Here is a 15,270-nt window from a genome sequence, read left to right on the forward strand (position 1 = left end):
TTTATTATTACTATGTGTGTAAATGATGCCTGTATGTGTGACCGTGCCTGGGCATCCCTGTGCAGGTCAGAGGACTTTGTGGAGTCAGTTTTCTTCTTCCTGTACATGGGTTTCTTAGTTTCTACTGCAGGGCAGTAATGGGATAATCATGTGATACCCAGAGTGAAGTCACTGTATGCAACACTTCACCTCCCGAGCATTGATAGGCAAGAGCAGGTTCAGAATGAAACCCAGGGCTTTCTGTGTGCTAGACATTCTACCCTCTGAACTACAACCCAGAGAGTAATCTACTGAACAATCCCACCTGTCCTACCTTGCTTTTTTTCTGTCTTCCAAAGGATACAAAACAACTCCTTGGGTACTGATTTGATCCCTGTTTTAAGTCCTTTCAAATTTCAGACCTGCTACTTTTGGAGGTTGTGATGGTCCAGTGTAAACTTTATTTGTAAACAGACCATTTCTTGCAGGAGGGAGGGGGAAACTGTCATTAGAAATAATTTCCCACATTCCCAGCATTTCATCTACAGCTAGTTCTTTTGTGGTGACAATAAACAAATATAAGAGCATGTTTTCAACAGGCCGTCTTTCTCTCTGAGGTTATTTTGCAGGTACAGCAAGATCTGTCTATTACCAAGTGCAAAAATGTATCAATTTAGGATCAGAACACTAAGACCCTGGTGGTTCAAGGCTTCAGAGTAGGAACAGGAAGTTGCAGGATATAAATACAAGGAGCCGGGAGGTAGTGGGGCTTAGGTCATCATTTACGTGTTAGTCAAAGCCCGGTAACTATGGTTACCGAGCTCACCTCACTGTTAGTGGTTGTCACAGAACCCACTCGGTAGTGGAGAATCGATAGAGTTCTTGTCCCTTGCAAAGAAAGACCCCTTCGTCCAGTGTGTACTTCCTCATCTGGGTATAACAGGATTCATTTCCCTCTACTTCCCGCCATGTTTCTTCATCACTTTGGCTTGCCTTGAGGTCTGTCTCCTTCCAATTTTGTCTTGGAGGGAGCGCATCAGCTACAGGCAAGACAAATATGGTCTCAGGGTGACCTAGCTGCATTAACACCTTAAAGTTCCCTTTAAGCCAACTGGGTGTCAGTCTATCTGCCACTTTCCCCAAAGCTTTCCTTGTCTCTTCCTGCTTGCAGGAACTACTTCGACCCTCAGACGCCTGAGAGTATAGATCAGCAGTAGAGCGCAGGCCTAGTGGACGTGAGGCCCTAAGTTCAACACCCAGCATTGCAGGAAGAGGAAAAACAAAATCTCAGGGAAGGAAGTCCAGCCCTAAAGGCCACACATTTACACACACACACATATTCAGTCTAACTGTGGACCAACTGGAGAGGTATTTCGGGTGTCAATCACCCTTCAGTCTGACTCCTGGAAGGAAAAGGGACACGGGGAGGGCGTGTGGGGGTTGATGACGAATCTTGAAGCTGCAGCAGCCCACAGCCCCACCGGCCTAGGTGCTCAGCAGATAGGTCACCCAGGCGATGATTTAAAAGGACAGCACTCCCACCCAGGCGGCAGATCGCCCCTCCCTGCCCCGCTGCTGGTCCAGGCCGCACCCACTTGGGGGCGGTGCGCCCGAGCTTAGTTCTCGGTGGGCGGACGCCGCGGCTTTAAGCCGGGGCAGGACTGAGCGCGGAGCGGCTGCGGCGTCGGCGGCGAGAGTTCTGGGGGTCTCGGGCCCGGATGCTCCGGGCTAGTCGGCAGGTCCCGGTAAGCGCAGGGAGGGCGGGCGAACGGCCCCGGGAGATGCACGCGCGTGCGTGTCTCAGGAGTGGGAGAGAGTCGGTGCAGTATGACGGCCCCACGGAGAAGTGGAGAAGGCTGTCCCTGCTCGGCCGAGGTCCTTCCGGCCCCATAGGAGCCCTCCTAGGCTAGATCTGCCACACTGCAGCATTTAGTCCTCCGCGGCGCCGAACTGCGCTGGAGCGGATGGAAGGACGCGCAACGCTAGCGGGCGCGGAGATTGGCCCTCGGCGCTTGCCGTAGCTCAGCGGCCTGCTGGGGGGCGGTCGCTGAGAGTCCCGGGAAGGACCGGCTACAAAAGGAGGGAACCCGAAGGCCGTTTGCGACGGGAAGGGATTGAGTGAGGAGTCACGGGGGCTGCGGCGCCCCACCAAAGCCATCCTGGCATCTGCGGGCCTCCACGCAAGCTCCTGGCTCTCCAGGCCAGACGCTGAGAGCAAAGGTAGCGGCGGCTACAGCGCTCCCTGGCGGCTTGGAGGCGCGGTGTCCAGCCAGCCGGGCGTCGTGGGCGGGGCGGACCCGATGGAGGACGGCGGGCTGTGGGGCCGTTTGCCTTTTCCTTACCTGGGTGGGGACTCCGTGGACTCGAGGGTATCCAGGCCTGAGTTCATATCCTCCCGAAAGGCTCAGAATCCGCTTCCAGAATCCACAGGCGGAATAGGGTAGTCCCCTGCTTTCAGGGTCTTGGCTCAGGGAGAAGCTACTAGGCCAGGCCCCCGGGAGGATTGGGTGGGGGCTTGGAAGTGACACTTTTAATGAGTGGCATATAAAAAGGGGGTTAAGTGTCGCAAAAGTTTGCGCAGATGTTTGGACTATAGTTAAGAGTGTAGAGTGTCCTCCTAGCACACCAAAGACCCTGGGTTCGATTCCGAAGAACCTCCTAAACTGGAGCGATGGTTCACAGGCCTGTCAGGGGTGGGGGCTGGAGGCTCAAGAATCAAGGCCATCCGTACCTCAGCCTGTTCCTCCTACCCGAGCTACACAACACCACCTCCACAGAAGAAAAGTTAGATAAAAAGTTTGGCCAGGATTAGGGCTTCTGTTCTGTTGTTAAGAAGGCCGTGACCCTGAGTCTAGTTAGTAGGCCATGGGTATGAGGGACCTCCAGTGTTTGAAGGAGGAACTCTGATATGAAAATCGAGGGTTTGCCAAGTCACGGTAGCAAGGCTGTTAGGATCCTTAGCTTTTTCCTTCTCTCCCTACAAACAAGGTCTCTGCTACTATGTAGGCCTGGCTGTTCTGGAACTTACAGAGATCCACAGAGTGGTGGGGTTAAAGGCACAGTCAGCTTTATATATTTTATTTTTTAGCATTTGTGTGTGTGTGTGTGTGTGTGTGTGTGTGTGTGTGTGGTGGGCATGCATGTGGAGTTAAGAGGACAAACAACTTGTGGGACTCAGTTCTCTCCTTCCGCCCTGTGGTCATGCATCAAGTCAGATCTCCACGTTTGGCCCCAAGCACTTTACAGCCAGGAGTCAACATGCCGGTTTGCAAGTCACTGTGGTGCTTTTAAAGTATGCTTTGGGGCCAGTGAGATGGTTCATTTGGGTAAAGGTGCTTGCTGCCGAGCAGGATGACCCGAGTTCAGTCCCTGAGATCTACATGGTGGTGGAAGGAGCAGACTTCCCACAAGTTGTCCCCTGACTTCCTCATGTGCAGTGTGGCACACACCTTTTTCCACCCCAATAAGTAAATGTAGTAATAAAAAGCATGCTTTGTATTTTGTGCCTCAATTGTAGATAAAGTTCACAGCTTCCTAGGCTCTTTACAGTCTTTGAGGTAATGCTTAGGAGAATAGTTTATTATTTATCCAGTATTGGAGATAAAACTCAGGACAAGGTTCTACCACAATGTGGTGTGTATATTTTCTTTTGAGACAAGATCTCAGGTAGTCCAGGCTAGCCTAGAGCTCACTATGTAGAACAGGCTAGCTTCTTGTCTCTTGTATGCTAGGATTAAAACCATTTGCCACCATGCTTAGCTAATTGTATATTTTTTAAAACTGGTTGGGGGTGGGATGGGGGAATGTTGAAGAATAGTGTTTTGTGATGAGTGCAAATTATGCAAAATTTGTCCTTAAGCACTCCTGATTTTTTTTTTTTTTTTTGAACACAGCTGTTGTCATTTATATGTTTGTGACTTCTTCCTGACTACAGGAGAACTGGGTCGCTTTGGTAGATATTGCACAACTCCAAAGACTGAAATATTTACTGCCTGGCTCCCCCCCACCTCTTCCATGACACTTTGGAGATAGTGTCTTGTGTATCCCAGGCCCTCTCTATACACCTCAAGTGCTGGGATTGCAACCTTTGCTTTATGCAGGGCTGGGGATCAAACTCAAGGCTTCATAAACATGCTAGGTGAAGCTTTATGTGGAAACACTATGTCCAAAACAAAAACAACCCATAGAGAACATTGTTATGGATTACTACAAAGTCATTTAGGGGATGGGCAGTGTGATGGCTCAGCAGATGGCGGTTCTGATCACCAACCCTGATGACCAGAGTTCGATTCCCTGGACCTCTGTGTGACTCCTCTGATCTCTACACATCTATTGAGGCACAGGGATTTCCTCCAACACAATAAAAATATGAATGTAATTTTAGAAAGTACTTGGGTAAAATCTTTCACAGGTTATAAGCTCATGTCTTTGAAAGTTGCTAATGGGATGTCTCTTTTCACAGGCTGGATAAACTCATGGACTTGGCAGTTCAGGCTTGAGAAAGAAACAAACTCAGAAGAAAGATGGCATTCGTTGCAACCCAGGGGGCCACAGTGGTCGACCAAACCACTCTGATGAAGAAATACCTTCAGTTTGTGGCAGCTCTCACAGATGTGAATACACGTGAGTTCATCCTTTTTTTGGAATGAATAACAAACCTTAGTGTTTGTCCTTGGTTTCCCCCTGTCTACCTTGTGGAGAAGCACAATGATGAACAATACTGCTGGAGCCCCAAAGAGGCACAAGTATGTGTGTGCTTGCCTGTGTGTGTTTGTGTATCCTTGTCTGTGCATGCACACGTGAGACTGGGAGGATGGGTGTGTATGACTGGTGGTAGGGACCTAGCCATGTGCCATCTTCTGGGCTGTGACAGTCAAACTGATAAGATCTGATTGCTTCTCCGTAGTTCTTAAATCCAGTGATTTTTGAAGCCTCTTAAGGCAGTCTCAATGAGCTGACTGTTTTGCTATTTACAGCTGATGAAACGAAGTTGAAAATGATGCAGGAAGTCAGCGAGAACTTTGAGGTATGAGCATCGTCCTCTTCCTCCTCCTCTTCTGTTTTTGTTTAAATTATTAGGTCTGTCTATGTGCCAGCACATGCCACAGGCCCTGTGTGCTTGTCACACGACAGTCTGGGGAGTCTGTTCTTTCCTTCCATCGTGTGGGCCTGGGGATTAAACTCTGGACATTTCAACAGCCCTGCAATTTCCTCTCTTATCCATGCTTTCTCCTGTTCTTGCTGTCAATGTTTTTAAAAATGCATTTATTTTTGTTGCTGTATAAGATGTGTCTGGGGTGCAAATTCAGAACAGAGTTTGAAACTTTGTACACAATTCTACCCATCTTCCTGGTGAAGAAGCTCAACGATGTGTTTAGGAATGTTGGCGTTTTGGTTGTTGTAGCACTTTTGTTTTTAAAAAAGGGACTCTCTTTTATGTTTTCACTCGTGCATTCAAGTTTACCTTGTAATTCATTATGATCAGGTGTTAGCTCATCTGACATAATGGATTGACAGTCATTTCTGGTTTTAGTACTTAAGATGTTGGTGACCTTGTTAAAGCAGTTGCTCCCTTCTGAGTTTCTCATGTTTCTTTGATTTTATATTATCCCACAGATCCCTAAGACTCTGTTTGCAAATGGTCTTTGACTTGTTTTTAAGTTGGGAAATACTAATTTTTGGAAGAAAAAAAAAAGACAAAGAATTTTCATTTTTCTGTGTATGTTTATGAAGGCCTGAGTGTGGGTCTGTGCACCGTATGCATGCAGTGCCTGTGGAGGCCAGAGGAGGGTGTCAGCCCCCAGGAAGGAAGTGGAGGTTAAGGTGCTCTGGAGAAGCCATGTGGATATAGGAAAGTCATCCCAGGTCCCCTGCAAGAATAACAAGCTTTCTTAACCACTGAGCTATCCCTCTCACTCTTTAGGAGGGTTTGTCTTTAGGGATACTATTATCTCCAAACTATTCTTAAATTTTCAGTTTACTTTTTTGTGTGTTTTCAGAGTCACTTTTAGTTTTAGGTTTTCCATTGTGCTCCTTGAATTTCCTTTCTCCGCCTGTTCCCCTTCTGTTCACACATCATCTCTTGCTTTGTTTTACTTTTTGAACAACCATGCATTTAATGACAGGAATACAGTCTTAGAGTTGTGTCATTTGGCCGTTTTATTATTTGGGCAGCATTGCATATATTCACACAGATATAGATGGGATAGGTCAGTTAGTCAACATAGCCTCTTAAGAAATTTACAGTTTGTACGTGTGTGTATGTGCAAGTGTGATCACACACACATGCCACGGCACATGTAGAGGCCAGAGGACAAGAGGGAGTCGGTTCCCTCTTCCTATGTGGGTCCCTGGAAGGTGCTGCTTGGTGGCTAGTACCTTTACCTGATGAGTTGTCTCACCAGCTTGCCTCTTAATATAATCAAGTTGTAGTACACTCAAAATGTTTGAGGCTACTGCCGGTGTGTAACACGGCAAACTGTTTGGCAGTAAGTGACATTTGAGTATGTTTACACTCAAATAATGACGACATGCCTGGTGACATGTGCCTGTTTACCGTAGTAGGGCAATACCATCAGACTGTCTTATAAGTTGAAAAAGTCTGCAGACAGTTAAGCAGAACATTCCTTTCCTGGAGGAGATGTGGAGTGCCGAGCTGAAAACTGCAGCTTCCTGGAGTATAGCAGCCGGTTGCTTAGGTGGATCGCCCAGAGGGACTTTGAAGGCAATTTTCTTGCAGATAATCCTGTCTCCAGTTTCAGTGCTGTCCCCAACCGAGTTCCAGGAAGACTTGGAGAGTGCCGTAGGGCAGCCCCAGGGCTCAGTGGCCAGAGTTGAAGCCAGGTCATCCTGCCCATCTGCACAGGCTGCAGACAGAGGAAGGAGCTTGGGGGCGAGGCCTGGACTAGAGGCAAGCTTGAGTCTGGCCCACAGAAGACCCGCGCTCAACAACATGGGGAATGCAGAGGAACTTGAAGGATAGGGTAGCTGAGAACTGGTCGTCCCATGGCTGCTGGCTCAGGTGTATGCAGTTATCCACAGTTGTTGCCTGGCAAACGGCAGGCCCTGCATTTCTGAGAACTTCCACTACCTTGAGTTCTTCTCCCCCACTAAACCGTGTGTCGTACTGAATCTCACATCCAGTATGTCTTTAAAAAGAAAGCTGAAAACGCAAGGTGGAGTTGATACAGAAGCCACAATGCAGTTGCTGGCTCTTGAGTTTTAAACACTGCACACAATGGTGTGGGCAATACTTTTATCTGAGAGGCACAGTGGACTTACTGACATGTCACAAAGACAGAGGGCATTGTACCTGATGCTGTGATGGCCATGACACAGTCAGGCGATAGATACGACTTTTTTTTGGCTCCATTAGGATTTTACAGGATCTTTGTCAGATGTGGCCCATCATTGTGTACGCACTGACTTTTAGAATGCCTGCTACAGAGTCTCTGTAGCCCTGGCTGGTCTATAACTCAGGATACAGAAGGGGGTGGCTTGAAACTCAAGAGATCTGCTTGCCTCTGCCTCTTCAGTACTGGGATTAAAGGAGTTTACCACTGTTTCTGCCTAATAATTTAGTGTTTTAAAAAGCTAGTGTTTCTTCTAAGTGAAGACCTAAGTGGTTTTTGTTTGTTTCTGTTTTTATTTTTTCCTTTTTGCGACAGTGTCTGGTGTTGTAGCAAAGATCGGCCTTTAACTCATGGTCCTCTTAGCTTGTCCATCCTTCTGCTGCGTTACACACACACTCCACTGCACTCTGCTAACCGCTTTGGAGGTCAGCCTTGAATGTTCAGTATTTTCTAGAGCATTGGTGTTCTTTTTCTTTGCTTAAATGTATTTACTCATTTTTTTTTGTTTAAATTACATTGTGTGTATACTTGAAGTGTGTATGTAGAGGTCAGAGGGTAATTTGCAGGCATGTTCTCTCCTACTATGTGGGCCACAGGGATTAAACTTGGTTTATCATGTGTGGTGGAAAGTGCTTCAACCCACTATACCACCTTGCCAACCCTAAATGCATTTTAAAATGATATATGTATAGAATGATGTGCCAGGTGGTACTCTGATCCTGAGAAAGTAGTCAGAATCCTTCTAGATCATTTATTATTACTATCATTATCATCATCATTATTGATTTTTCTTCTTTTTGAGACAGGATTGTTCTATGTATCCCTGACTGTCCTGGAACTCACTATATAGACTAGGCTGGCCTCAGACTCATAGGAATCCATTTGCCTCTGCTGCCCAAGTGCCAGGATTACAGCCTTGGTTCTTTTAGAGGTTACTGACAGTCATCCCACCCTGAGGCAGTGCACCCTCTTGCTTCTGCTCATCAGCCTTCTCTGTGTTGACTCTGTATTCTCTCCAGTCTCGGACACAGTTTTCTGTTGAGCTTGTATGAGGTCAGCCTTCAGGAGTACACAGCAGTGAGGCTGTGGAGCTTCGCTATATGTGTGGCTCATTTCCGTTAACACAGTGATCACCTGTGCTGTCCACCTTTTCCCAAGGAACAGGACAGGGTCAAGATCTTTTTTAATAGTTGAGAGTAGTATTCCACTTTATATACCACATTTTCTTGGACCAATCATTATTTGATGGACACTTCTGTTGCTTCTGTTTCTTGGCTCTTGTGAATTGTGCTGTGGTAAACATGGAATTCAGGCAACTGTGTATGTGTGGTGATGGGAATTGAACCCAGAACCACAAGCCTGCTAGTCAAATGCTCAACCATCAGGTTGTGTATCTAGCTTAGTATGTCTAGTTTGAGCATATGTATGCATACAGGCGCGTGTGTACACACACACACACACACACACACACACACACACACACACACACACACACACACGTGTATATGGGTATCTGGATTCCAGAAGAGAACGTTGAATCCCCTCAAGCTGGAGTTACAGGCAGTTGTAAGCTACCTGCCATGGGTGCTGGGATCCAAACCCTGTTCTCAGAGGAAAGGCATAAAGGTAACTCTGTTACCCCTGCCATATCCGATTTTAACAGTAAATTTTAGTACCTAATTTTCTTTTAGATTTCAAATCTTAATTTACTATGGTGAATTTAATATGCTGTTATCTTGGAAGCATCTGAAAGGATTGAGAATTGCTGTCAGCTCTGGAAACGCAGGGATGTCTCAGTGGTTAAGAGTGTTGACAGCTCTTGCAGAGGGCCTGGGTTTGAGTCCAGCTCACAGTGGCTTGCAGCTCCAGTTCCAAGAGATCCCATGTTCTCTTGTGGCCTCCTTGGAAACTTGGATGCATGTGGTGCACATAAAAACTCATACAGATGCAAGTTCAAGTTAAAAACAAAAACAAAAAGACCCTTATGTTTTCTTTTGAGATTATTATGTGAGTTTAAAATGAAAATTGGCATACAACTTACTGTGCCTTTTCTATTTTAAATTGCCAACTAGAATGTCACGTCATCTCCTCAGTATTCTACATTCTTGGAACACATCATCCCTCGATTTCTTACATTTCTGCAAGATGGAGAAGTCCAGTTTCTTCAGGAGAAGCCCGCCCAGGTAATCTTATAACAGGAATGGTGAAAAAAATCCACACCAATGAGCAGAAGCAAATATGAATCAAAACAATATAAAGCTAAAGAATGAAAGATGCACCAGAGAATGAAAGAAGTTTCATCAGTGGGGCAGCCATCCAAGACTGTTGACTCCTTGGCTTTGCTCATCTTTTCTGTGGGTTGAGTTCACTTGCCAACTAGGGATGTGTGTATGTGCACATTAGTTTAATTGGGCACAAAGGAGGGCTGGTGAGATGGCTCAGCAGGCAAAGGTACTGGCCACCGAGCCTGAGGACCTGCGTTGACATGACAGAAGGGAAGAAGTGACCCCTTCAAGGTGCCCTCTAGCTTCTCTACAGGTGCTCCATGACATACATGTGCCCACAGGTAGTGAATCAGTAAAAAGTTAAGTTTGGCTGAAGCGATAACTCAGTGACTAAGAGTCTTATGTACTACTCTCACAGAGGGCCAGAGCTCCGCTCCTGACACCCAGGCCAAAACTGCCTGTAACTAGCCCCAGGCGGACCTGGTACCTCTGACCTCTTAGAATACCTGTACATACATGAACAACTCTTTTAAAAATTAAAATTTGTATTCAGTTGTAACTTAAACAGCGAGGTTGGAGCTTCCCGTGTTTTACTTATACTGTGTGTTTCTCTGGCAGCAACTGAGGAAGCTGGTACTGGAAATACTCCACAGGATCCCAACCAATGAGCATCTTCGTCCTCACACGAAAAACGTTCTGTCTGTGATGTTTCGATTTTTAGAGGTAATCTTTGAGAATTCTCTTAATAGCTGTATTTCTGTATTTAAAACATTCATCATTTTTTCTTACAATATAATCCAGTAGTAGTCCACATTTCACCAAAGATCTGATTAAATGAGTGAAATTCTTCTTAATATTTTTTTCTTTCATTTTTGTTTAGTTCAGAAAGAAAGATGACTTAATTGAAGATTTTTATTGTTTCTTTCTCTTTTTTTGTTTTTTTAGACAGGGTCTCACTGTGTAGCCCAGGCTAGCCTGGAACTCTCTATGTAGACTAGACTTGAACTTAGAGATCCATCAGCTTCTGCTTCCTGAGTACTGAGATTTAAAATCTAAAGTTTATACCAAGATACCTGGCTCTTCTTTCTTTTGAGACAAGATCTCACTATGTTACACTGACCTGTCTGGAACCTGCTGAGTAGACCAGGTTGGTCTACCTCTGCCTCCAGAGTGGTGGAATTAAAGGCATGTGCTGCTTTGCCCAGCAAGGCCTTAGAGTTTTAGGTGAATGCATTTGTTAATCTTTTTGCTTCCTCCTGTCTAGCCTCGGGCCCTTGAGAAGATATGTTTGTTAGGGATAGGCTTGGGTTCTTCAGCTCTGCCAGTTCTGGCTGACTGACCACATTGGCCTCATTATATAAGGTCTCTGAGGCTCTGTGACCCCGAGAGTAGAATGTGGATGGTCCATCCTCAGAGCATAGCGTTGGCTTATACTTAGCACCCGTGCAGTCCACAGTTGGGCTTAGTAGCTGGGTGTTCTTTCTTGGTCTTTGGCAGCACAGGTTGATAACTCCCTACCTCACAAACATGGAAATGGGAGTGTTTGGAATATCTGCATATACATAACAGGATTTGTTAGGGCTGCAACCTCAGCCTAAACGTGGAGTTTGTTAGTATAGCATTGGCACCTTCTGTAGATAGGTTGGAGGTAATTTTATGCCATGTTTTTACTGTGTCTGTGTTTGTTTTGATGTAGAGCCATTACATGAAATCAGGCATAGACTTCCTAGTAGTAGTATCTTGTCAGGTACTCAAAAGATTTAGGGTTTTAGAACAGTTCAGGTCTAGGGTTTTTGGATCAGGAATGGGTAACCTGTATTTTCATGCAGTGAACCAGGTTTCTTGTTTATTTCAAGTAGGATGTCATTTTGCCATTAAAGTATCAGTTCAGGTTGTGTTGGGGTACCTTTCTAATACCAACACCTGGGGGTGTGAGGCCAGCCAGGGCTACATAATGAGACCTTGTTAAAAACAAAACAACATTAAATATTCGGGGCTGGAGATGTAGCTCAGCTGGGAGAGTGTTTGCCTAGCTTGCCTGAAAACCTGGGTATTCCATCCTTAGTACCATATAAACCAGGCTAGGTGAAGCCACTCCGGTTAACCCAGCCAGCTCTCAGTTCAAGGTCACCTTTTCATATGTAGTGAGTGCCAGGCCTTGGCCACATGAGACCCTGTGTCAAAACGGGGGAAGTGGCAGTGATTCATGTGTGACTTGCCCTCTGTTTCATACACTGGTTCCCCTGTTTCAGGGTAACTCTTAACATGTTGGCAGGATGCTGCTGTCAGATGGTTCACAAAGACCATGCTTTTTCTGTCCATGACAGCTGTATCTTGGAACTGTGATTGTCAGCAACTCTGTAATGTAATGTAAGCTGGTTGATTCAGGTGTGTGGAAGAGACACCTGCAGAAAATGCCTAGACTGGTTTTGTTTTCTGAGATGGGGTTCTCACTGTACTCTGGGTTGGCCTGAAACTTACTGTGGATCAGGTTAGTCTCAGACTGCCTGCTTCTGCCTCTCAAGTGTGCCCTCATGCCCATCAACAATTTGTCTTTAATCTTGAGATTAAAATGTCTTGAGAAATATAACTTGATTTTATTTGTTTTTTTTTTAAGACGGAAAATGAAGAAAATGTTCTTATTTGTCTAAGAATAATTATTGAGCTGCATAAACAGTTCAGGCCACCAATCACACAAGAGGTGAGTTGTTCACCACATATGTTTATTTAGTGTGTGAGTGCATGCGCGTGCATGTGTGATGTGGCACATGCATGGCAGAGGAGGATGATTTGGGGTGGTTGGTTCTCTTCTATCATTTGGTTCCAATAATCAAATTCAGCTTGCCTGGCTTGGTGGCGAGCACCTTTACCTTCGGGGCCGTGTAGCCTGGCCCTTACCCGTAGTTGACCAAACAAGTACTGGTCAGAAAGTAGAGCTTGAGTTGAGAAATTTTGTCCTCAACTTTGCCATGCTCCTGTCTCGTGCAGAGTTGTAGGAGGGCATCGTCATACGTGCACACACTCTTGAGTGTAGTCCTGATCCACCGCTCTCCTTCGTTCTGCTGTCTTTACCGTGTCTGTTTGAATGGGTGCACAAATACCTCCTTGCATTTTCTCAGTAGTTGGAGTGCAGTAATGGTCAGGGTCGTGGGTCAGCTCAAATCTCGTGTGATAGACTCAGCCGGTTTCTTATGGGTAAAGATTAAAGGGAATTCTGAAGGTGGAGCTGGGTTTGGATCTCAGCTCTGTAGCCTAGTAGCAGAGCAAAGCTAGAGAACTGCAGCTTCTGGGAGCTGCCCTGGCCCTGTGACTGATGTGTGCAGGTGTCCACGGAGCATAGAAGAGGGTGTCCCATCCCTTGGAGCTGGAGTTGCAGGTGGTTTTGTAAGCCACTCATTGTGGGCACTAAAACTGAACACTAGTCCTCTGGTAGACCAGGAACTGTTCCTCACCCTGAGCTACTTCCCCAGTTGTGAAATACTTTTTTAATGACTGTATTTCTTGACATTTAAAGTATTTCAATGTTTATCTTTTTCCCCATTTATTTATTTGTTTATTTATATTTGTTTTTTTGGTTGGTTTTTTGAGAAAGGGTTTCTTTACATAGCCCTGGCTGTCCTGGAACATGCTATGCATACCAGGCTGGCCTCTGCCTCTTGAACGCTGGACTTAAAGTCGTGAGCCACAGGTTCAGATTGACAATTATTTTCTGTATATGGTTCAGGATATTTAATTAACTAGGTTTGCAGCAACAGTTACTGAGTCAAAGAATAGTTCCCAGGCTTCACATACGTGTTGCCAGGGTGATTTCTGGGAAGGCCTGTTGGTTTGATTCCCTTGGTAGTATAAGAATTTCTACTTTTGTACCATCTCAAGCATTGTGTGTTTATTAATTGTATTTTATTATTTTTTTGTTTTGTTTTTCGAGACAGGGTTTCTCTGTGTAGCCCTGGTTGTCCTGGAACTCACTCTGTAGACCAGGCTGGCCTTGAACTCAGAAATCCGCTTGCTTCTGCCTCCCAAGTGCTGGGATTAAAAGCATGTGCCACCACTGTCCGGCTTAATTTTATTTTTTAATAATTTTTAATAATTGTCTGTATGTGTATTATGGTGTATGAGTGTCATCCAAGGTCAGATAAGGATGCTGGATCTTCCAGAACTGTAGTTAGTAGGCAGCTATGAACTGCCTGATAGGCAGATGCTGGGAATCCATCTGGTTCCTCTGTGAGAGCAGCCAGTGTTCTCCCCTGCAGCGCGGGCTCTCCAGCCTTGGTTGGCTCTGTTCTGATGAGCATATAACGGCCCTTCCTTATCCTTCATCATTTGGCAGCCTCTGTTCACCAGTGTCTGTCTTTTTCTTTTCTTTTCCCCCAGGTTTTGTTTGTGGCCATTGCCCAACTTGCCTCATAGTTCCTTACTTTATAATAATCTTTTAAGAAATATTTGGGGGTGGGGGAGGGGTAGAGGTGTCGAGGGTCCTGAGCACGTGTCTTTATCAGCTGGGCCACAACTGTGTGTTCTTACAATGAAGTATTTTTGTTCTTTTGTTATTTTTTAGATTCATCACTTTTTGGATTTTGTGAAACAGATTTACAAGGAGCTTCCAAAAGTAGTGGTATGTTTTTGTTTACATTTGAATTTACTGCTTATATTTGTTTGTCACCTTTCCTAAAGGGAATTTGGGGCAGTTTAGTTGAAGAGGTGCGGGGGGAGGGCTTTTAGTATGGGGAATATTGACTACCATAAGAAGACCATTTGCCATTGTTGTGTTCTGTGTTCGGTCAGAACCGCTATTTTGAGAACCCCCAGGGTGTCCCTGATAACACGGTGCCTCCTCCTGAGATGGTCGGGATGATCACGACGGTCGCTGTGAAGGTCAATCCCGAGAGGGAAGACAGTGAGACACGGACGGTGGGTGCTCCTGCCGACAGCTCTGCCAGTTTTTTGTTCTTCTCTCCTCAAAGCTGTGGCCTTTCATTTGCTAGAGGGGAGAATGGGGTAACCTAGACCATTGGGTTTCTCCTTTACCTAGAGGCATAAGCCTAGTCCTGCTGTGGTGGTACAGGTGAAGCTTCAGGCACAAATGGTGCCTGGCTGTAAAGATCAACCTACTGAAGAAACCTGTGGTTTCCTGCTGGTGAAAGCAGCAGGCTGTGGGGCAGAGAGGCTCTGATCTGCCACTAGTCTTCTGAAGCTATAGGTGAAGTTCCCTGGGCCAGAGAACATTCCAATGGTGCTCCAGCCCCACTCTGGTTTCCTAACTCTGTAAAAGTTCATAAAGTTTCTCCCTGATCTTGTTTTTCCTGTTTTTATCCGGAAATCTGTGTCTTGGACTTTGCAACGGTAATTCGAGTGTTGTCTGTCACGTAGGGGACATGTGGTGACCTTTTCCCATGAATCATTCTTGGGGCTGAAATAAGAAAAGAATGTTTTTCTGGCGCTAGGGGCATGGTGCTAGCTACTGGAAGGATGCTTGCGCACATGCAGGAAGATCTAGGGTGCTGTCCATGTCTCTAATCCCTGCACTAGGGAGGTGGGAGATGTGAGATCAGTTTAAGGCTAGCCTTAGCTACATAGTGAGTTGGATACCAGCTTGGGCTACATGTGACCCTGTTTCCAGCCTAAAGAAAGGCATTTTAGCAACCATACTTGTTTGAGACAAGGCCTCAGCTTGTGTTGAGGAGAACCAATATGAATTTTAAGCAAAGCTGGCA

At 45.7% G+C, this 15,270-nt stretch overlaps 1 protein-coding gene and 2 non-coding genes across 16 annotated transcripts in view; all 3 read left to right on the forward strand.

Moving 5' to 3' along the window:
* Positions 1–1,572: 1,572 nt before the first annotated feature.
* The window catches only part of Trrap (transformation/transcription domain associated protein), a 90,766-nt gene continuing 77,068 nt past the window's right edge, over positions 1,573–15,270 (forward strand). For 12 of the 14 annotated variants that reach the window (XM_076923641.1, XM_076923648.1, XM_076923650.1 and 9 more), the window contains exons 1-8: positions 1,573–1,724; positions 4,442–4,602; positions 4,956–5,005; positions 9,404–9,514; positions 10,175–10,279; positions 12,174–12,257; positions 14,115–14,171; positions 14,342–14,467. In XM_076923641.1, the coding sequence (XP_076779756.1) occupies positions 4,503–4,602; positions 4,956–5,005; positions 9,404–9,514; positions 10,175–10,279; positions 12,174–12,257; positions 14,115–14,171; positions 14,342–14,467 (633 nt within the window). In that variant the 5' untranslated portion in view covers positions 1,573–1,724; positions 4,442–4,502. Of the gene's footprint in view, positions 1,725–2,038; positions 2,200–2,253; positions 2,349–4,441; positions 4,603–4,955; positions 5,006–9,403; positions 9,515–10,174; positions 10,280–12,173; positions 12,258–14,114; positions 14,172–14,341; positions 14,468–15,270 lie in introns of those variants that run through there. The other 2 variants (XM_076923642.1, XM_076923643.1) reach the window with 2 other exon arrangements.
* LOC143438307 (small nucleolar RNA ZL1) lies at positions 4,676–4,878 on the forward strand. The gene has a single exon (XR_013107248.1). It is a non-coding gene; the product is annotated as a small nucleolar RNA ZL1 (small nucleolar RNA).
* On the forward strand, positions 6,581–6,709 carry LOC143438286 (small nucleolar RNA SNORA70). The gene has a single exon (XR_013107228.1). It is a non-coding gene; the product is annotated as a small nucleolar RNA SNORA70 (small nucleolar RNA).

The sequence above is a fragment of the Arvicanthis niloticus genome, chromosome 24 (genome assembly GCF_011762505.2).
Source record: "Arvicanthis niloticus isolate mArvNil1 chromosome 24, mArvNil1.pat.X, whole genome shotgun sequence".
NCBI classification, from domain to species: Eukaryota; Metazoa; Chordata; class Mammalia; order Rodentia; family Muridae; genus Arvicanthis; species Arvicanthis niloticus.